This window comes from Lonchura striata, chromosome 4 (genome assembly GCF_050655825.1).
Source record: "Lonchura striata isolate lonStrDom1 chromosome 4, ASM5065582v1, whole genome shotgun sequence".
NCBI lineage: Eukaryota > Metazoa > Chordata > Aves > Passeriformes > Estrildidae > Lonchura > Lonchura striata.
In genome coordinates, this window is record NC_140706.1 from 4,015,432 (window position 1) to 4,039,296 (window position 23,865).

Sequence of the window (23,865 nt, forward strand, 5' to 3'; positions counted from 1 at the left end):
CTAATTGTTTGGCTGTTAATTTCATTAGCAATCTTGTCTGATGATTTCTCCCTATCTCACATGTGAGGATTGTTCTTCAGGCAATGAACAAAAAGGTTATTCCAGACAGTCTCTGACAATATTTTCATCTTTCATTTTGACTTAAGGCAAAGACTTGTTGAAATTATTATTGGGGAATGGTGTCCTTTTCACTTTGATTAAGACACAAGGCTGCAATCCCAGCATCTGTCACAAGCAGTCAGGAGCTGCTCAGTCCTTCTGCATTTAGGGCTGGAGGTGGAGATGTAGTGCAGGTGATATCTTTAAAACATTATTTTTCCCACAGCATGTTGGACTGTGCTTGTCTCCCCCATCTGTTCTTACATCTGTGGGTTTCCTGCAAAATGTGGGTTAAGATTTAAGGAATTCCTCAGCGTTTTCAAGGCCTTCTCAGCTCACAGGTCTCAGGTTGGTAAGATCCTGGGAATAAAATCCCTCTCTGGTGTGACTGTGCTCTGGCTTTTTTGTGGAACTTTGCATGTTGTGGACAGCAAAGGTTTGACAAACAGGGACAGAAAACATGTGACTCCTCAGTCCCAAACTGATGATGCTGCTTCCTTCTGGAAAAAGGGCTGTTGTCCAATGCAGAGAGAGTCGTTGTGCTTAGTGAAAATAAATGTAGTGAAGACTGTGCAAGACATCAGATATTGTCCCCTGCCTCTATGAGAATATTCACCCTTTTTCTTCTCAGGTAAAGTCTTTTCCACTTTCAGTGATATTGCAGGAGCCATGCATGTGTGTGGGAGATGTGTAGCCATATTAGTATGTTCTGTTCATAATTATGTGTGGAAAACCAACCTTTTTGGGGAATTCTCTCATTTTAGGAAACTAAATGAAAATTTTGACTTACAAGGGTACAGAGACAATTGTGTTATGTATTTTCTAACTCACTGCTTAGCTGTTGAGTGAGATTTATTCACACCTAAGTTTGCATCAAAGATGACATCCCTAACCTCCAGAGAAAGTCAAAATTTATGGCTGCTGGTGGTGAGGTGATTGTGAATTTATGTTTTACAAACAAGAAAACAAACAAAATTAACAGATTAGTGAAACTATGTTATGAGTTAAAAGGTGGTGGAGAAAAAATACTTGCTTTTTATGGTGGTAGTATATTACTTCAGCAAGGAAAAGGATCTTTGTATTTTCTAATGGAAATAATTTCACAGAGTATTTATTTTACAGTCTCAGTCATATGAATTGCAATCAGTTTATATTTGGTAGCAAGTGCTTACTAAACCCTGCATTATATGCCAAGATTATTATTCTGTATTAAAAATAAGTTTACAGGTTTTTTTTCCATAATTTTAACACTTCTCAACCTTCATTATTTCAAAATTTGGAATCAGTGTTCTGTGGCTTAGCGCTTCAAATAACTGCAGTGTGAATAATTTGAACATTTTATCAGTCAAAATATCATCACAAAGAATACAAATAATTATTCTACCTATTTGAAGCACAGCCATTGTGTTTAACTAGGTGTTTTGATAATTGTCACACTCTATACACGAGGGGGTTGTGTAAAGTCACCTGTGAGTTACTAACAACAAAGTTTTGAAGATAGTTGTCATTTATTGCCTCAGAGATAATTTATGTAGGAATAAGGAGAGCTCCCAAATCTGTTCCTTAGTAGATTTTTTTTCTTTAAAGTTCTATTTGAAGTGATTGATGGCAAAAGAACATGTTTAATGCCTTGTTGCTTTGTCCTTTCACTTCCATGTTGCTGCTTTAGTCTTAGATCATTTAAAAATAGGTATTTCTGGTCTTAATAGTAATTTTTTATTAAAATTTGGCATATATTCTATGCTCATGAAATATTTCTGAGTTCTTAATGCAAATGGAGGTGCACAGTTTATTTTCTCCTGATGATAGTTGGCCAAATTTATGGAAGTTGCATAGATAAATTTTTGAAGAACTTCCTTTGAACTCTGAAAAGGCTCTGTTTTCACTCAGGAAATGGTAGTTTTGACCTGGTAAGCTCTCATATCTTCTGGTTATGGAGGGACTGCTTTGTTGGCATGTGTTGAACTGTGGGATGGATTTATCTGGTGTCCTCCCCATAGCCCTCATGGTGTGCAGCAGAGACAGGACCTACACATCAAACTGGAGTGTGGTGGGGAGGTAGATAAAAAGAGAATTAAATTATTGAGTGAGAAGAAATGTAATGAGAAGGACCGGGAAACTGGGCTGGATGCAAACTGAGATGAAGATAGGTGGCCTCGAGACTGGTGTGCATAGGGAAACTGCAAAGGGGCAAAAATATATGTGGATGTAAAAATATGGATTTATATCTAGAAATAAAGGAATAACTTTGTTCAGGGAAGGGAACAGAGCTGGGGAAGGGTCTGGAGCACCAGGAGCAGCTGAGGGAGCTGGGAAGGGGCTCAGCCTGGAGCAAAGGAGGCTCAGGAGGGACCTTGTGGCTCTGCACAGCTCCTGACAGGAGGGGACAGCCATGGGGGGATGGATTTGGGATCTCATCCCAGGGAACAGGGACAGGAGGAGAGGGAACGGCCTCAGGCTGGGCCAGGGATGTTTAGTTTGGACATCAGGGAAGTTTTCTTCCCCCAAAGGCTTGTCCAGCCCTGGCACAGCTGCCCAGGGCACCGCTGGAGTCCCCAAGCCTGGGGGAGTTTAAAAGCCACGGGGATGTGGCACTTGGGGACATGGGTCAGTGGTGGCCTTGGCAGAGCTTTTCCAATCCAAATAATTCTGTGATTCCATGATTGTCTGTGCCACGGCAAGGGCTGCACACAGATTGTTCCCCCTGATGGAATAGAGAGGGGGCAGTGACAGGCAAAAATAGGATTTATTGGGCACTTGGGATCTCTGGTGAGTAGGAGGGTGCCTGCTCTCAGAATATGGACTGGGATTACAATTCCTGAGTCCCGAGGAGTGGAGCTGTGTCAGTGGGATGTGCTGACAGCACCTCAGAAGTGCTAATCACAGTGGAAATTCAGATTCTAGTGGTTTCAGACCTACATTTCTTTACATTTTAAGCATTTCTAAATAATTTCCTTTAGATTTGAATATGAAAAATGAGGATTATCATTCTTGTACAGTGCTGGGAGGGTGGATGTAATGGTGTTGCAAATATAAAGCTATTTACTATGCATGCACCAGAACTCTATAAAAAGGATTATTCCTGTGTTTGAAGCAAGGCTTGAATTATCTGCAATAAAATTAAATAGAATTTATAAATCCTCTGGCTTAGAAAGGGGAGGAGAAGATACTTAAAGGAAAAAAGGACCAAACCCCCTTTTCTCCACTAGTGCCAAAAGCAAATATCTCTTGTTTTCTGTATTGCTCCAGAAAGAATTGATGAGATGGCTTAGCTGACTTTTCTCTCTGTCTTTTGTGTTTGTGTGTGCAAGTTTTGCCAAGGGAATAAAATGATATTTTGTTTGTTAAAATAAATATATAGTGCTTAGTTTTAATGTATGGTAATTCAAACAGGCAAGCTCTATAGGTGATGTTGTTTTATCTGATGTTTTATATTTTTTTATAGTTTTTAATATTGGATTTATTATTTCTCTGTATTTTGTCCAGCTGTGTCGAGCCTTGTTACATCTCCAGCTGCTGAGCCTGTGGGTCACCCCTTTGCTCTCTGATTTCTGAGTATGAAAATAATCTGGTTTATAAAGGAATTTAAAGGAATATAAGGGGAAGTGGTCACAGCACCAAACCTGCCAGAGTTCAAGAAGCATTTGGACAATGCTCTCAGGCACAGGGGGGGACTCTTGGTGTTGTCCTGGGAAGGGCCTGGACTTGGACTGGTTGATCCTTGTGGGTCCCATCCAACTCAGGCATGATTCTATGATTTGATATGGTTCAGATTTGGAAGAGGTGGTTAAAATGATTTTTAGTACTTGAGGTATTAATGTATTTGGGATAGGTCCCAGGATACTGAAATGTACTATTTTTTGTCATAAGCAGCATTTGAACAGCGAAATTACAGGCAGAGTAACTCAATCTTTAATGAATTTTTGAACAGAGCAAGTCAGTTATCTGGGAGATGACTACATTTGATGAGAAAGAAAGTGTCTGGTGACACTGGTCACTGTCCTCCAGGCTGTTAAATGCAGCTCAAAATTAATAAATGGGCTATTATAACATATTTTGTGAATACATTTGTGCTCCTTAAGGAACATTTTGCATGGCTGGAGAATGCAGTGCACCTTAAATTAAGTGAAAGATCTAATAAGTGTGTAATGAGGGGAAAACATTACAGAAAAACTGAAAAGACGAAGTATCTGGGTATAGCAGTAGCAAAGACTGCTCTTTTTTTTGGTAGTAAAATTAGGAGCTGTCAAAATGTGGCAGAAATGTAGCAGACAGAAAAAAAAATCCTGTATCATTAAGTTACCTTTAAAATGTTCCTTTTTGGACAAATAACTGCTAGATGATATGAGGATGGATTTTTGCAGAACATTTATGGAATTGCAATTTGCTTGTAAATACGTTCTTCAGACAAGTGATTTGTGATGCTGTAGAGAACAGGACAAAATGTGAGCTTTGAAAAGAAAATTGAAATGTGTTTGTTTCGCCACTGAAATTCATAAGAAACAATTGCAAAAACATTACTGCACATCCAACAGCAATTTGAAACCAGACTTGTTGAGTTTGAGTAGCTCGAGCCCAGGCAAATGGCAATTTATGATAGCAACTCTGTATTGAATTTAACTAGGAATGCACTGGGGAAAGTGTGCTGCAAATTCAGATAACATACAAATTCACATATGGATTTGTATGAAATATTGAAGAATTTCAGAATGGTTTGGGTAGGCAGGGACATTAAAAACATCTTGTTTCACCCCCTGCCATGAGCAGGAACACCTTCCACTGTCACAGGTTGCTCCAAGCCCTGTCCAACCTGTCATTCTCCCTTGTCCTGTCCCTCCATCTCTTGTCCCCAGTCCCTCTCCAGCTCTTCTGGAGCCCCTTTAGGCCCTGGAAGAGGCTCTGAGTTCTCCCTGGAGCCTTTTCTTCTCCAGGGAACACCCCCAGCTTTCCCAACCTGTCTCCAGAGCAGAGCGGCTCCAGCCCTCTAATCATCTTTGTGAGTCTCATCTAGACTCATTCCCCCAAGTCCACAATTTTTTTGTGATGGGAACCCCAAAATACAAGTTATTATTTTTTGTCCCTAGTGCACCTCGAAGTGGCTTTTACACTGCAACAGTGTCAAGCCAAGTATTTGCTGTGTGAAGGCAGCCAGGCTGCACCTCAATGTTTCTAAAACTTCTATGCAGTAGTGAGATACTTTGGCACTTTCTTCTCTCCTCAGGTCTCTTCTGAGTGGGGAAACATCAGACTGGTCATGCTTTGCATATTAAGAAAATAATAACCAACGGCAAAACATTGCATTTTACACTAAAATCAAAAGCTTCATCTGTTTGCAGAGGTGTGTGTTTGAGGATGCTGAGCTGATGTCTCAAATGAGGAAGAATCAGAGTAAATTTTTGGGGTCCTGAGGATGCTGAGGGTCCAAACAACCTTTTCCTTTTAGTTATTGCTGCATTTCCCATTACAACCCCTTCTGTGTATGTGTGTGTTTGTTTATGTATTACTGTGGAAAGGGTCAGCTCCAGAGTACAAAGAATAGGATGGCACTGAAAATGTCAGGATTTGAAAAGCAAATGCATGGCAAAAATGTGATTTCTGTGAAGGGAAGCACCCTGGGTAACTGGATTAGGATCTCATTGCCTTCATTCCCCTTTAGCAGTGAGAATGGGGCTGCTGAGCTGTATTTGCTGGATAGGAGCACCATCTAGTGGGCTTCTGGTTTATTTTTTTCATGTCTATGAATTTTTTTTTTTCTCTCTGAAATGCTCTTTTATAGTAAACTACTATTGTGGAAGGATTTAGCAATCATAAATACTTGTTGGAATTTAACCATGTCATTTTGCTACCACTTCATTTGGTGGTGGAAAGAGCCTTTTGCCAACACACCAACTCCTGCTTGTGATTCCCTATCAAAATACATGTAACTTGTTTGCAGCAGGCCAGTTTATTTGCAAAGGAATTTTTGTAGTGAGCCCTCAAGCACACATTTGTTAGACATACTAAAAACACAGAAAAGACACGCTTTAAACACCTAATTATCATTTTTATAAGGAAATGTGTTTTGTGTAGCAGTAGTTATTGTATTATTATTCAAATTATTGCAGGTTTCTTATTTTCTTGTTAATGCAAGTATGAATATCTGAAGTGCTAAACCAAAAACATAGTAAATTTTCTTTAAAATTACATACAATATCTCGAAAAGAGCACTAAGTGAAATGTTCTAATTAGACTACACTTGCTACTATTTTGCCTGTGTTTATTTAGCACCTCTGAGATGCTTCTGTAGCTTAGGTATGTGAGAAGTGAACACCTCCACTAGTTCAGGGAAGCAGCATCTCCATTGACATTTGGGGGGCTGGAAGATGGGGGCTGCTGCTGCTGCTCGTGGTTGTGCTCTCCTGCCTGAGTGGGATGCTCATGAAGCTGCTGGGGATGCAGCCAGCCTGGAAAGGTCAGAGAATCACAGCATGGTTTGGGTTGGAAAGGAACTTCAAGACCATTTTGTTCCACCCCTGCCATGGGCAGGGACACCTTCCAGTATCCCAGGTTGCTCCGAGCCCTGTCCAGCCTGGCCTTGGACACTTCCAGGGATGGGGCAGCCACCAAACCCCCACAGTAAAGAATTTCTTCCCAATATCCCTTTTAGCCCAGCCATTCTCCCAGTCCTGTAACACCATGGCCGTGTCCAAAATCCCTCTCCAGCTCTCTTGGAGCCCCTGTGAATAATTTCTGTGTTGTTTCATCACTCCAGAGCAGCTCATTAGCAGCTGCAGTTTAGCATTGCACTGTCACACTCTTCCAGCTGTATGGTGTAACAAAGCATTGTGGCAGGTAGGAACATTGGATTTATTGCTAAACAGGAGATCAACAGCCTTGTTAGCATTGCAGGAGACACGGACAAAGGTGCAGAAACCAAACCTGTGAGCACACAGCATTTATTTTTGCAGTAGTGCAGGCACTTCTGACAAAGAAATACATCAAACACTCTTATTTATAAGGTCTTGTCTCCAAGTTACTCAGAAAAACTAGGTCCCTTAGTAGATCATATGCTGCCTTCTACTCAAAGGCAGTTTTTCCTGCTGTCTTGTGGTTGTGGCATTGTTTAGCTAAAATATCTATCACACTTTGCAGTGGCATTTACCTTTAAAATTGTATTTTCCTTGTGCTCAGGGCAGTTGTGTATTCACTGTCTCAGGAAGTGTTAAAAACCCTGTGGATGTACATCCTAGGGTGATTTTATGATACTTTTATGTGGCCAACAGGAGCAGGGGGGTCATTCTTCCCCTGAACTTGGCACTGGTGAGGCCACACCTCGCGTTCTGTGTCCAGTTCTGGCCCCTCAATTTGGGAAGGAATTTGAGATCCTGGAGTGTGTCCAGGGAAAAGCAACGAGGCTGGTGAGGGGCTGGGAACACAAAAATCCTGTGAGGAACAACTGCGGGAGCTGGGGGTGCTCAGCCTGGAGAAAAGGAGACTCAGGGTGACCTTGTCACTCTCTACAGCTCCTGAAAGGTGGCTGTGCTCAGCTGGGGTTGGGCTTTCTCCAGGCAGCACTGACAGAACCAGAGGACACAGCCTCAAGCTGCACCAAGGGAAATACAGGTTGGATATCAGAAAAAGTTTTTAGATAGAGTGATAAAGTTCTGGAGTTTTCTGCCCAGGGAGGTGGTGGAGTCCCCATCCCTGGGTGTGTTTAAACAAAGCCTGGATGTGGCACTGGGTGCCAGGGTTTAGGTGAGGTGTTGGGGCTGGGTTGGACTTGATGATCTTGGAGGTCTCGTCCAAGCTGGTCATTCTGTGAATTCTGTGAATTCTGTGTATCCCCAATAGTTCTGTTTGTGCTGGCTCTTTTCTGCACCTTTAAGACTGGTTCTGAGAGTGAAATGGGGGAGAAGCACTCAGTTTGTTTGCAGAAAGTGCACTGGATTCCCCCATGTTCCTTCTCATGAGCTCTGTTGTCTGCAGCACGGACAGCAGGACAGCGCTCTCCTTTGCTTTTAGTTATTTTTTTACCTAGATGAGGCAAAAAAATTCCCCAGACCGTAGCTTTTCTTATTCTTGAAACTGATCAGCCTTGGTCTGAACTGAAAACCCAAAAAAAACCCCAAAAGTTCAAACCTTTTGCCTACTGAGGCCCAGGGCACAACATTTTCCAGTACAGGAGGGACTGAGCAGGCTGAGCTACACCCCACAAAAAGGACTCTCTGAATTTGCCACCTCTTCAGAACAATGAGATATTCCATTGTTTAATGTTATTCATTTTTTCATGTTTGTGAGTATTTCCTTGTTAAATAAACATTTTTTTCCACTTTTCTCAAAGCAGATTTATGCCTTCTGAACCTGTGGGGAGAGAAGCTGCTTGAATTTGCTTTCTAGAGGGACCCCTTTGGAGGCTTCCTCCCAAATTCGCCCTAAACCAGGACAATGTAGCACTTAGTGAACATGGTGGTGGTGGTAGGTTTTTGGTCTTAGAGGTCATTCCCAACCTTAACGACTCTGTGATTTTGTGATTCTAAATCTTTAAGAACTATGTTAGAAAATGGTCTCTGCCCTGAAGGTTTCACATTCTAAACAGGTGAATTTAACAAATGTGTTAAGTGTGTGATGTGCTTAACAAATCAACTAGGCAGAGGTTCTGAAGAAGCTGCTGAAATTTCCTTAAGTCTTTCTATCTGCAGAAACCAGAGGATGAGCAGATTTTTCATGAAAAATAAGGCAATTGCACATAATAATGAAGTCATTTAATTGCAAAATGCAGGCAATGATACAGTAATTCTAGGGTTTTTTTTGAGTTGTAAAATTGTTTTAAATTATTAATGCAACATTTTGGTTTTGCTTTGCATTATATTTCTAATAAAGTCTGTGAAGAGTTTTTTGGTATGGTTGAAAATTAGATTCTAAAGCAGATAAATGTCACAAAATTTCAATAATGATGCACTCTGATTATACAATACATTTATGTAGGGTATATGGCTATTTTCAGTTTTTTTAGTCGAAGTATGAATAATTTATCCATTATTTTAAATTTTTGAAGTGGTGTCTTCTAGTTTATTAGTGTATGAGATGATTTATTGCCTTCTGAATAAGAGAAAGTTGGTTTAGAGCAGTACTTATTAGAGACTTTTCAGAAGTCTCTAATATTTATTAAAACATGGCAATGTCTCTGTAAACAAACCTTGATATAATTTAAGGAAAAAAGAAGAGTTGAAGAGAAAATAGTGAACTATATTTAAAGAAGATTTTATCACAAGTTTTGACAGTTTTCAAACAAATCTTCAATTATATTAGAATTAATTTTCTTGGATTTTATTTCAGCAACTGCAGCCAAAAATGATGTATATTTACAGTAAACTGAACATTTATAAAGAGATTTGAAACACTTAATTATAAGGACTGAATTATAGTATCAGTCCTTGATTTATAGCTCTAATGTAAGTTAACTAATAAGAAATTTAAAGTGTTCCAGTTCATTTACATTCATATTTCATTAACTGGCTTTTAAGAAGTGATGGGAAATTGCAACTTTTAAAGAAATTAATTTAGCCAGATTTCCTGCCAACTATTTTTTTCTTTTTTCCAAGAAGACAATTATTTCCAATTATTTCCTTGTTAATATATGTGCAAGAGTTTTATAGGTGTCAATAATATAGTCTGAAGTTGAATTTTGGCAGCAAGTTCTCTTTGAAGAATAATAGCTTTTGTAAGCAAAAAGTTGGTTACTGAACATCAGGATCTGTCATGGAGCTGATTCTCATCCTATCTCCCTTTTCCCAAAACTCCAAAACCTGTTTTTCTTGTGACATATTTGGGAAAGAGTTTAAAATAAACATCTAGACTGTCATTTATTTATAGCCAGCCATCAGGAAATAGCTACATAATTATTAGTTCTATTTTAAGCAAAACTGAGGTTCATGGTGTGGGATGAGGTGCAACTGGCACAAGGTGATTCTGAGAAAATTCTGGATATTGGGTGGGAAAGAGTCACCCATGATCACCCATGAAGTTGATCAGGCCATTCAAACAGTAGACAGAGAGGTTTGGAAAATCTCCAAGGATGGAGTTCTCATCTTGACTGGATGAAGCCTTGAGCAACCTGGCTTGATGGTGAAGTTGTCTGTGCTTTAAAGAAGTGTTTAAAATATAACCTGCAGGAGTTCATTCTAACCTAAGTTAGTCTGTAATTCTGAATTGTCATGAACAGATATCCCAAATAAATATTTAATAATATTTAAGCTGGGAAATTAGTTATAAATAAAAAGTTTTATGGGATATGGATGAATAATTATTCAGTATAACTGAATGAAGCTAAATTTTGATATTCATAAATATTTCCCCTTATTTACAAATACCACAGAAGTATATTCCCTTTTTTTACAGTTCAAAGTGAGGAAAGCTGGCTTGGATTAATTGCACATCCTCTGTGCTACACAATTTATTATTTAAAATCTAAATGGTATTTGTATGTAGTCTGTACAGAAATCACTGAATTTATTCATGGAGTACAACATATCTGCTTGTGAAAATGTTGAGTTGGATTTCAGGGTTTAGCCACACTGGAGATATTTTATCTGTAGATTGTTCATCTTTGATCTGTACATTGTTCATCTTCAAGGCTTGAAAAGTAAGGAAGAATGCACAGAATCCCAGATGGGTCAGGCTGGAAGGGACCTCAGTGGCTCATTTGGTCCCACCTCCCTGATCAGGCAGGGCCATCCACAGCACAGGGCACAGGGCTGTGTCCAGGCAGTTCTGGAATATCCCCAGTGAGGAGACTCCACAGCCTCCCTGGACAATCTGTTCAGTGCTCTCAGTGGAGAAGTTCTTCCTCAAGCTCAGGTGGAACTCCTGTCCCTTCCTCTGGTGCCATTGCTGGGCCCTGGAGCAGAGCCTGGTCCCTGCTCTGACCTTCCCTGCCACAGAGAATGCCAGGACAGCCAGGGACACCCAGGGACACCCAGGGACACCCAGGGACAGCCAGGCACAGCCAGGGGTGAAGGCCTCTCTCAGCTGGGGCTTGTCTGGAGGTTGAGCAGCCCCAGCTCCCTCAGCCTTTCCTGGGCAGGGAGATGCTTCAATCCCTTCATTACCTTTGCAGCCTCCACTGAACCCAGTCCAGGATATTTAGGTCTCTCCTGTTCTGAGGAGCCCAAAACTGCACAGGATTCTCCAAATGTGGCCTCATCCTGAGCAGAGGGGCAGGATCCTCTCCCTGCACTGCTGGAAATGCTCCACCCAAAGCACCCCAGGATGCCATTGGCATTCTTGGCTACCAGGATGCCCTGCTGGCTCAGGGACATCTTGTTCTCCACAAGGATGCCCAGGTCCTTCTCCTCAAAGCTGCTCCATCAGGTCACCCCCAGCCTGTGCAGGTCCACAGGTGCAGGATGCTGCATTTGCATATGCAAATAGATATGCACATGCGTATTTTCATATTCCAGGTAGATTCTTGGGTCTTGCAGAAGATTTGAGTGCAGGGTATTCAAATCTAAGGGGAAAAATGCAATTCATGACTTGCTAAGAGGTGTAAGATCTGTTTGAAAGCTGCTGTGCAGGTGGAGAACCTTAAATCTATGGCTGTGAAGAAGAGGAGGAAAAGGGAGGCATTTCTGGAAGGATTGGTTAAGAATCTGAAACAACAGCTATTCTTTTCAGTATTTTTTTCTTGCTAATTCCATAAGTTGCTTATATAGTTCATTTGGTGCAATCATAGTCCTGCTACTGCCATGTGAAATATGAAGTTGTGAAAATGAATTTATACAGCTGGTTTCTTAAAATCCCAAGCATTACCCTTTGGCTCAAAAGTCCCATTACATAAATATGCACAGGCCTAACTCTTGGAGAAGTTATTTCTAATTTAGGTGCTTATAAAACTGCTCTGCTTACTGCTGTGAAACACAGACCCCAGAAGATACATGTGAGACATTATTTCACATTCTGGCTAATGCAGCATTTTTTCTGCTAAGTCAGCAGTTCCTGGAGCTGGAGCAATATGTTATCTGGTTAAAATTCTTCTATTTGTCCTTTCATTAAATAATGGAGTTTCTTAAATTCCTTGTGTTTATTACTGTTTAACTGCTGAGGATTCAGTGAAATTATAGATTTCTCAGAAGTTCCTTTCTCCATGTAGTAATGAGAGTTACGGTGTCTGTGTGTGAATTGGAAGTTTTATTGAGAAATCAGATCTTTTCTAAGAGTCTTGTCCTGCTGAAATTAAGAAAATATTCAAGTGGAGTTCATCTTTATCTTCAAATAAATCCATTTGAGCATTTTCTGATTAATAATAAGCAGATACAATTTTCAGTGCGAAAGGTACATGTTGGTTATGTGTCATGTTCCTAAATTTTAATGTACATTTTGATAAACTGTGTTGGTTTTGTTGCTTTTTTTCAAATTACTTGTATCATTTGGCTTGCACTTGCCGATTGCTCTTGGATATTAAAAGAAATAGAGTAATCATAAAGTTATCAGAACATAGTGAAAATTAAAATGGTTCATTAACAAATCTTATGTGCTTTAAAATATGTGCGATTATTAGAAATCAGAAGGCTTTTACATCTTTTATTCCTATTTCATGATTTTTTCTTTTTTAAAGCTCAAATAACAAGTGCAGAGCTTACAGAGCGTTTTTAGTCCATATGCAATTAGGAGACTTCTTTGCATGATTTCAACAAAAGGTTTCTGAATTACATGGTGTTGTAAATGTACCTGAGGGTGAGAGAAGGTGATTATTGCTTTTGTATTTCTTACCTTGAACTACAAAAGGAGAAAAGAGGTCAAAATATAATCCAGCAGTGACTCAAATCTCATAGCTTCACATGAAGTTTTGCCATGAGAAGAGTAGAATCAATGTTTAAACCTATTTGATACTTGGAAATAAATTTGATAGACACAGTACGCAGGTATTTAGCAGTGATCATAATTTTTTAATTCACCTTTATTTATTAGAAAAGAGTCTTTTGAAAAAGCAATTTTTCTAGTAGAATAAAGATACTTTGCTAACCAGAAGACTGTTTGACAAACTGAAGATGTTTTCAGACTGTCTTCATGTAGTGCTTCCTTTTTAGTTAACTAATCCAGCACTTTTTTCCTGACTCAAAACCAAAAAAGGTGTTAAAAGATACTCTACAGAATGGAAATCAGAGATTTCACATTTTTGTGTGTCATTGTCTAGTAATGATCTCCTTGCAGTCTTAACTTCCTCAATTTTTTGAATTAATGAAATATTGAGATAATACAGTAACATTTCATCAGTGTGGGCTGCTTATTAAAATAATCAAAATGAAATTATTAATGGAGAACATCCCACTCTGTCTTCAAGAATAAAAAACTTATGCCTTGCATATAAATGTTCTGAAGAGGTGAGAAATGTTCAGAATATTTGTGAGAAAATAATACTGCTTTAGCATGGAATGGTTTGGGTTGGAAGGGACCTTAAAGATCATCTTCTTCCAAGATCCTGCAATGGTCAGGGACACCTTCCAGTATCTCAGGTTGCTTCAAGTTGTGTCCAGCCTGGCTTTGGAGACTTCCAGGGATCCAGGGGCAGCCAAAGCTTCTCTGGGTAACAAGGTTATGAATTTTTTTTATAAATATATGTATATATACATTTATATATTTACATTTATATAAATATGTATATATATATATGCATATATTTTAATGTCTGTATTTCTCCAATATTTACTTTTTCAGGAATTTGGTAGATAATTTGCTCCGATAAAGTTTTTGTAATCCTTGTGGTCCCTTCCAACCTGCAATTTTGTGATAAACTATTTCTAGGAAAGACTAAAAACTCTTCCACTATCGCAGGTTGCTTCAAGCCCTGTCCAGCCTGGCCTTGGACACTTCCAGGTATCCAGGGGCAGCCACAGCTTCTCTGAGTACCAAGGTTGTGAATATATATATATATATATATAAATATATATTCACAATAACAACATATATATATATGTATATGTATATATATATGTTGTTATTGGATTCAAAATGAGTACACAGAAGCTTGGTGAGTTCAAGAGACAAAAAGAGCCAATTTTTTTTCTGATCTTGTGATATATGGAATTCCAAAAATGACAGTGGATTGGAGGATGAAATTGTCACCTCTCCAACCACACTGGTCAAACCAACAGTCCATCAATTCTCTCTTCCACAAAGAAGAATACAAAACAATCATTATTTACATGAACAGTGCGTGAGAACTCCAGTAGAAATATGTAAACATTATCACAAGGCTAAAGCAGTTTTCTGAGAACTTTGAAACTTGCAAAAGAACTATAAAAGAAAACTTAATGCTTTTAAAAATCTGGGCAACATATATGTTTCTCTAATATTTACTTTTTCAGGAATGTGGTAGGTAATTCCGCTAAGAAAGTTCTGATAACCATTGTGATCCCTTCCAATTGATTCTATGATCAATTACTCATAGACAAGGTTCTCCAAAGGCACTGAAATTGCCACGGGCCCGCGTCCGCTCACCATTTTCCCGCTTCCCTTGCAGAACAAGATCATCCTGGACCCGATGACGTTCAGCGAGGCGCGGTTCCGGCCGTCCCTGGAGGAGCGGCTGGAGAGCATCATCAGCGGGGCAGCGCTGATGGCCGACTCCTCGTGCACGCGCGACGACCGCCGCGAGCGCATCGTGGCCGAGTGCAACGCCGTGCGCCAGGCCCTGCAGGACCTGCTCTCCGAGTACATGAACAACGTAAGTCACGGCGGCCGCCTCGGCCCCCCGAGGCTGCAGCTGCTTCAGTGTGTCTCAGAAGTCCTAACGTGTTGGAGTTGTTGAACTTCTAACGCGTTGCAAATGTTTGATGGGAGTTGGGTACAATGAGAAGCTCACAGGGGGTAACTCACTTGGCAAGTGTTGTACTTGCCAAGGAACTCTGAATTTGGCGTAAAAGTTTCTTATATAAGAACAAGCAGTTCCTTTGGAAGTAGAATACTTTTTAAAATGAAAACAATGGTGAGTAATCTGGTTAAAATTCTTGTTAATTAACTCTTGTTAATTAACTCTACTTGTTAATTCTTGTTAATTAATTAATTGTTAATTAACTCTACTTGTTAATAAAGTGTTCTTTCTTTGCCTTGTCAGAAGGCAAAGAAAGAACACTTTATTAATAAGTAGAGTTCCTCTTTTATCACTAAGATCGCTTGGAAATAGCCCAAGAATTGTTTTCTTATTGAAGATGAATATGGGAATTTTCAGCATGCTTGGCCCTGTGGGATGGTCATTGTGTTTGATTTTTAGGATCTTACCTATAGATATTCACAAGAGGTTGACTTTTTTTGGTGTGTGAGTTAAACCACTGAAGGTTTCACTTTCTGGTGGAGCTATGAAATACTCAGTTGCCATGAAAGTAGTGAGATCAGCATTAGTGCTGTTCACACAATTTGAAAACAAATCTCTGGGTAGGGTTTCCAGAGGCGTTCACACAGTGTGGTGTGAATTGGCAGTGCATAACCTTTGTTCTGCACAAACAGAACTTGTCCCAGAAAATCCTCTCCATCCAATATTGTATATTAAAACTCAGATATTCTATTGCCATTTCCTTTTGAGGATGTGGGAAAAAGACCAAAGCAACATCAACAACCTGTTTTAAAATTAAAATATTTGCCAAGAGGTGTCAAACTGAGCATCCTCTACTTTGCTGTTTTTTCTGGTTGCTCCCAGAGTATCAGATGGCATATTTTGATCCCATTTTGCTGGAATCATCAAAATAATGCTGCAGAGGGTGTTTGAGGATAAACCTTTAATGTTTTTTTTTCATTGGTACTGTTACAGTTGTGAGAGTGATGAAATTCAGTATCAGTAGTGCAAAGTTCAGTCCTTTAGTCACTTCATTTTACAGTTCAGACTTAAATGTTGCTTTTCAAAGATATTGTTCCATGTAATAGAGTCACCTCAAGGAACAGCTGTTTGGTTGAATTGAAAAGCATTATTTGCCTCTTAGTTTTTTGAGATTATTGTTGGCAGGCTCTTCTGAAAGCTTGAATGAATGTGAAGTTTTGCTGCTGTGTTATGGGTTAGAAGTTATAAAAGAGAACATTAAATACCAGGTGATGAGGCTGTGGTGGAAAAGAACTTGCTGGGTTTCTTCCTAGAAAATCTTGCTTTGTAGAATAAATACTGGTGTAATCCTTAAAGGTCTTTTGAAAAAAACTTTGAGAATTGATGAATGGTGGCTTCTCATTTTATTGTGGTGTCTCTTTTTCAGTACACAGAGTTTTAGCAATGATGCAATTTGCCCCTGGACCAGAAACATTATTATTTTATTTCTGACTGCATTTACAGAGGGAGGATAGTTTTAAATTTCCTGCAGGCATTTATGACCACTCTGAAGGTTGCTAATATAGTTTCATCATTTTTACTTAAACACATAATGGTGTGAGCAGCTGCTTTTATGGTTTCTACAATATGTTTTTTCAAACAGTCTTTATTTCCTCCCTTTTTTTGTGTCCTTGTTAGTCTGAATTGTACTTCTGTAATTTATTTATTTTTCTGCTTTATACTGAAATGTAGTCAACCTAAGTAAGATTTTTTTATACCTATTGAGTAAACATTATAAAAACTGAATATATACTTAATTTACATAAAATGCAGTACTTCTGATTTTACCAGATCTGGTGTGGTAGAATTTGACAATGATAATTTCCAAACTAATGTTAGCATTTAGAAGGGATGGGATTAAGAGTACATATTACAATGCCTAAATTTATGGGTTCTGTACATAGGGACAGGTAAAGTAGGGGGTGTCAATTCAGTTCTTTAAGGGTGGATGGCATTTTAAGATACCAGTTTGAAAAATTCCAATGTTTGTTTGAGCATGGACTCCTCAATCTGCCCCTTTGAGGAGATGAATCCTCTGTGGGTCAGCTTGTAGCTGCCGGCCAACTCCCATGTCATGTATGCTCTAGGAAAGGACAATCTGCCAGACTCCTTCCTTCATTAAATCATTTGAGCCTCCATTGCTTAAGCTCCAGTTATAATTGTCAGAGACCAGATCAATACTGGAGATCAGATCAATACAGCCAACAGAGCCTGAAGAGCCATTGAGATGACAACTGTTATAATCTAATATGGGCAGGGGGTAAGTTAAATAGCTCTAGATTTCTCCGATAAATTAATTAAATCCCCATAGCCAGGACAGAAGATCAGATCCTGAGCTTGTGGGCAGCTCCTGTTATCTAAGGGTTGAATTTCATCCATTCTGCCCTGGTAGAATTTGTCACTGTTAAAGCAGGATGGGAATGAAAATGACTCCATTGCCAGAAGGCAAAGAAATAACACTTTATTAACAAGTAGCGTTCCTCTTTTATAACCAGGATCACTAAGGTGAAATATGATTGGTCTCAAAGTGAAAACATCTCACACCACTGGTGCACTATGAATAGGACATAGTGGTGGAACCTATCTATAAACAATATGAACAGAAAGAGAGACAATAAATGGTTTACATTCCTCTCAGACTTTTTTCCAGGCTTAGCCTTTTCTTTCTGACTGAACTGAGAATATCCACAAGAATTTGCTTTCGTACTAAACCTATTTATCCTTGAAACTGAGGATTGATTTTCTTGGGTTCTTGATAGTTATGAGCATGTTCAGTGTAACAAAAGATCTCACTTGGAAAGTGTTTTAAAGCTTTCATGAGTTTCAAAAGGGTAAAAGTGATTGGCACACACCAAACATGACACAGTCCTTAGTCTGATCAAAGTTGATTTTGCAAAGATGCACATCTTTAACGTTTTCTGTCTGTGTGGCTTTAAACCACTGTAATCCTGCTCTTGCTTTAGAGATTGTGAAATTAATCAGTCATTCATGTTTTGAGGTTTCTTCTGTTTGATAATAGCTGCAAAATTATGATATTTTTTGTATGAGTGTTGATCAAATAAGCATATAGAAAAGTAAATACTTTGTAAATATTTAAAGGATGCAGATTATGAAGGGCAGGGTGTTGGCAATAGGCTGTTCAGTCAGTGTTAGTTCAGTCCTTTTCCAGCTTAAAATAGTTCCTATTCATTCATCTAGTTCTGTGATTTGGGTTCAGAGGGGTGTTTCTTGCAAAACTTCAAGAGCTGAAGGAAAGGGCTGTGAGTGGAAGAAAAAGTAGATACTTTCAAAATTTTGGCATCCAAAGAAAAATCTGACAAAAAAAAAAAAAAAAAAAAAAAAAGGTTGTAGAAAGAAAGAGAGGGGAGATTTCAACTTAGGTAAGTAAAAATGGGGCAGCTGTAATATTCTGCAGTTGTATAATTCATCAGTTTTATTATTTACTATTATAAAACATGTATTTTGGTTTCTGCTTCCTTCTCCTCAGATAAATGTTGATTTACTCCATTTCCTACCTGTCAAATAATGTTTTTGTCAAATTAAGTCCCTAGGCTCTTTCCTAGTTTTATGAACAATTATATATTTGTGTAGTTACTGCATTGACCAGAGTCTCACAGTACCTAAACCCTCTGCAAGGGAGATCCCTGGGAGTTCTCTGTAAGAACGTAAGAACTTCTATGGAGATGAGATGTAAAACTGTTTCCTTATTCTTTGTATATCCAGAAATATGCATATTTTTCATTTCCCAGGTTGGTATTGATTATTTATCTCGTGAACTCATCTGAACTTTAGAATCTGTTACTTTTGGGAAGGAAGGGAAAGAGAGTTTTCAGTTTGCTGTGTCATATGACTTTTTTTCTTTGCCAGGGTCTCAGAGAAAATTATTAGGTATTTTTAGCTTCTTATGCATATGTGATAAATCACATAATTTATTTCAAAATAAAATTACATTTCTAGACTTCTATCCTACAGAGAAGACCTAAATGCAGTTCCGCAGAAGCTCTTAATGCAATTGTTTTCCATTTGTCTAAATAAAAGCCTTATTTAACGGATGGTTAGCTCTGATTGGGGTCCAGTTTCCTGCTGGTTTTCTCTCCTGGATCCTTCATGATTTATATTGCAGGCTGTCAGGGAGCAACAATTCCAGGAACCTCTTAAACTCCTGACTCAGAAATGCTCTGCCAAACTCAGCCCAGTGCTGGGCACCCTTTCTAGCAAGACTCTGGATGCTGCTGGGTTGATGTCTCATTAACATAAGAAAGGGAGGAAATTATATATTTAGAAAAATATGCTTAAAAAAGGATGCTTTGAATTCCCTCTGACATCATCAGATTCAGTGCCAGAGACAGACTGAATGTTGTGTTGCTGGGGTGTATCAATGATAAATTTGGAAAGCAGTTGACAAGTGAGTAAGCCATGAGTGTTAAAGACCTCTGTAATCACTCCAGTACTGGCTTGGCATTAATTCAAATCTGCATTTGAAAAGGCACTTCCCAGCTGGTTTAAATATGATTTTCTCTTCTAAAGCCTTTGGGCTCCTTATTAAGCCAACTTGCGTGCTCCTGCCTTGCTTTGCCTTTTATCCAGTGTCCCTGCTCCCAGTCTCTGCTGACATTCCAGAGGAGCTTTCTTTTTAAATTGTTTTTTGGGACAGATAATATTTCTGAGTGTCTGAGTAGTATGATCAATCCTTAATGTAGTCTTGTATTACTACTGATGATTTAATGTTTAGATGTGAGAATCACGTCTGAGCACTGGAACAGATTTCCCAGAGAGGTTGTAGAATATCCCTCACTGGAAATATTCCAGAACCATCTGGATGCAATCCTGTGCAATGTGCTCTAGAAAGACCCTACTTTACCATGGGGGTAATGTTTGCTCTTTGAAATTTTACTCTCTAAAGTTACTAGCGGTCCCTAATGCCTGCTCACTCCTGGGTTGCTACAGGTTCTAATTCATGTTCCCTATAGAGAGGAAAATGTCATTTCTTGAACCAACAAAATAGCAGAAAAACAAATGAGAAAGCACAAGCCTGCTGGCAGCTTCTCTTCACAAATATATCAGTAAAAAATTGGAATTGCTCAAAGGAAAAACAGAGTGCTGCATTACATGAAGATGAAATGTCCTTAGCAGACAGCTGGTTATTGTGCTTGATTGGAGAACGAAAAACACGATAGCAACTGAAAAATCTATAAACTCTCAAGATACTGCCAGCTGTCACATTTAACAGCTTCATCGGAATTCATATTTAAGATCGGCAATAATTGGTGTGTGCATTTCAGCTCTGGAGCTGACTTGCATGAGGTTAATCTGGGTGACAGTGAGCAGTAAATCACAGTTATGAGACAGAGGAATGTCCAGAGCTGTCCTGAGATGAGGAATCAGGGATGAGTGACAAGATTGACTGCAGGAGCAGCAACATCGACTGCCTCCCGCGTGACTGGCACAGCAGGGCAGTATTTCCATCGGTACCATTGTCAAATTCCTGGGTGGTCAAATCATTTTTAGAGGACAGCAGCTTGTTTAAAGCTTTCCACTGTATTTCAAGCTGGAGATGAGCTATTTTACTATTCACTTGGCTCTTTTAGAGCAGTTTTGTCTTTGAGTACTTGAAAGAAACAAGTAGAAACAAAGGAGTTATAGTTGGAGGAATAGGATAGGTTTCCAAATGTTATATGCATTGCTTCTCAGACAGTTTAAGATTTTTGCACTTCTGGATCCCTCTTGAGTGCCTTGACTGCTCACAATTGTACATAAATCACTGTCTAAGTATGCAACCTGCACTGTGACTTCAGACACCTTTTCAGGAACCTTCTGTCTTTTCTATTTTGATAATGTCAGGCCCTCATCATAAGGCATGTCCATTATTTTTCAGCAGATTTATAGAAATGCAGCATCATTTACAATTGGATAGGCTAGTTTTGATTTATTTATTCATTCATGAAACTTTGTGGCTTGTAAAAAACAACTATCCTAAAAAAATTGTCCTGATTTCAGGTGCTGGTGATTACAGATTTACACATCCCTATTGGGATGAGTAGATTTTTAAATTTACTAAAGTCATTTGCTCTTTACAACTACCTGTTACAATCTACTCTAAAAGGGGAGGGAAGCCCATTTTCTTTTTAATAAATCCCTTGGGGTGGATTAGAGTGAAATGACTCTGAATGAGCGTTTTTTGTAAATATACATATGTAGGGTTTATTATAGAATAATTTGGTTACAAAGGAAAACAGTTATGCAGGCATTTTGCTTGTTAACTTTAGTAATATGACAATATAAGAGCACAAAAATCACCTAAGAAACTGCATGAGAAGGAGAAGGAAAGGATAAGAATAAAATTACCTCACCATCCAACGGCTTCACAACGAGACTTGGTCAGAGCAATTTTGATGGTAGTTAGTAAAAAATAATGGTCACAGACCAAACCCATCAGGTGGTGGAGGAAACTTCCAAAATGTCACATCTGTTGGGTTTCTATTCACTCAGGTTCGTGTAGAAACACTCAGGTACCTCCCCTGGGGTGGGGAACTTCAGCTGGGTGATGTCCTGTGGATCAGGGACATCTGGATGATGGAATGTTGGCCAGGAACATCTGGATGATGGAATGATGTGGATCAGGGACACCTGGATGATGGAATGCTCTGGATTAGGAACATCTGGATGATGGAATGGTGTGAATCAGGGACACCTGGATGTGGAATGTTGGTCAGGAACATCTGGATGATGGAATGCTGTGGCTCAGGGACACCTGGATGATGGAATGCTCTGGATTAGGAACATCTGGATGATGGAATGGTGTGAATCAGGGACACCTGGATGTGGAATGTTGGTCAGGAACATCTGGATGATGGAATGCTGTGGATCAGGGACACCTGGATGATGGAATGCTCTGCATGAGGAGCACCTGGATGATGGAATGCACTGGATCAAGGGTCACTTCAGGAGTCTTTGATGCCTTCTAATTCCATACAGCTGCCCATCACATGAGTGCAGCTGGGCCCCTCATGGCCCATTTTGGCCCCTCAGCAGAGTGAGTACCTTCAGGCCACGTGGGAATGTCCCAGGACCTCCTGGGCAGGGGAGTTATCACAGCTGAGTTCTCTGATAAGGACAGGGAGACAGTTCCTGCCTCACAAGGTTCTCCTCTTTCCTTATCTCATCCATCACCAGCTGTCGTACTGATTCTCTGACTCTGTGATTCTGATATTTGTGGGAGGAAATGGTGGTTTTGAAGCACAGTGCTGGATTTTCCTTGGTGGTATCAACCAGAGAATGCTGTGACTCCCTTTTGCCCTTTTTCTTTGAAGGCAGACTATAATATGTCATTATAAAAGTGTTGTATATCATATTAAAATGTAAATAAAGCATCGGAGGTTTATGGAGTCTAAAGCTGAATTGGTGTAGTAGGTTGAGTGATGTTTTTAACAAGATACTTCCCTCTAAATTAGCACAGAAAATTTCTAGACTGACAGTAAATCCAAACCTGATTTTCTCAGTTACTGTAGGGCTTAGTCTGCCTGGGCTTCTCTTACTCAACAATAAAATTGAGGTCATATCCGTCTTAATTCATTAAAGTTTTGAGTGCCTTGCCATTGCCACATTAAAAAAAAAATCTGCATTAATTGTATAATTGCAGTGTTTGCCCATTATACTGAAAGCTGGGACAAAACCAACACATGACAGAATGAATGGCACAACAGTCAAAACGGTGTGGGATATAATTTTGATGATTTTTGACCAACAACACAAACTGCCTTCCTATAAAATGTATTAATTTCTGGTGTGCTGGGGATAAATTATTCAGTAAGTGAACCAAATTTTATCAATAGTTAGGGAACTTGCTTTTCTTGAGAATTGTTTTTGTTTTTCCTCATTGTTTTATTTCATATATGTATGTATGCATACAGAAGGTCTTACTATACTGTTGGTACTTTTTTAGAGTATTTGATGATTTTAAACTTAGTGTATTCAGCGAAAATAAAAATGCATTCTTTCTTCAAAAGAACCCAAATCAAAGCACACCAATCCTGCGAAATTGCATTTTCATGCAATGGTTTTCATGTTCAACTCATTTAATTTTGCATAAATTAGTTAGTTGGTTTGTTTGTTTTTTTTTTTTTTTCCTAAAGTGTGTTCTTAAAGAAGTAATGACTTCTGCACTGGTGATTTTGATACGCTGGAAAGCATTGCCTCAATTTCAGATGCAGTTTGTCTGAATATGATGTTGTTAAAGCTGTTTGTCCACCTGGAAAGGTCCTTTATCAATCTTGTCTATATAGTGTGATTCATAATATCTCTAATTTTATTTCTATAGAAGTTAGCATTTATGGGCTATTAATTTGTTGTTTTTCCATGTCTGCAAGTCAATACCAAAATGAGAGAAGTTTATAATGCATCTTATACTATACCAAAAATATGTTTACCAGCTCTGTTTACCTGCTTTTCATGACTTTCAGTATTTACACAATCCAGATTAACATTGTTGGGTGTTGTATTGTTTTGGATGCAAAGAAAAATCTTCCTAATGCATTTATAGGGCTACTGGGAATGACTCAAAAGAAGCATGGGGCTATTGCAATTAGTGAGCTTTAAGAAAACCACATCAAAAATCTCTGTCTCCTTGGAGGCTACAGAACATCTTCTGTTGCACATTAAAAAAAACTTCAGTAATTGTATAAATGTAGTGTTTGACTGTTGAAGCTGGTACAAAACATCTGTATTTTGCATGGGTTTTCTCTCTTTTTGATTTCTTTTCTTTAAAAACTACTTGAATCTTCTCAGCAGAGGCACTGAATTTTTTTACTATAACTGGGCAGATTCTGAATGGCTTTGGTTTGCCTGTTGCACTGAAAACTGAGACAAAAATAAGACATGATGAGATCAGCATGTGGGTAGTCAAGGATTCACTTCACCTCAGGAAAGGTCAAAGCTCTTTT

The 23,865-nt window shown here is 39.0% G+C and overlaps 1 protein-coding gene across 3 annotated transcripts in view; it reads left to right on the top strand.

Annotated features, from left to right (window-relative positions):
• CTNNA2 (catenin alpha 2) overlaps window positions 1-23,865 on the top strand; it is a 475,172-nt gene that overhangs the window by 120,122 nt on the left and 331,185 nt on the right. For all 3 annotated transcript variants that reach the window (XM_021535749.4, XM_085578480.1, XM_021535753.4), the window contains exon 7: window positions 14,597-14,800. In XM_021535749.4, the coding sequence (XP_021391424.1) occupies window positions 14,597-14,800 (204 nt within the window). The remainder of the gene's footprint in view (window positions 1-14,596; window positions 14,801-23,865) is intronic.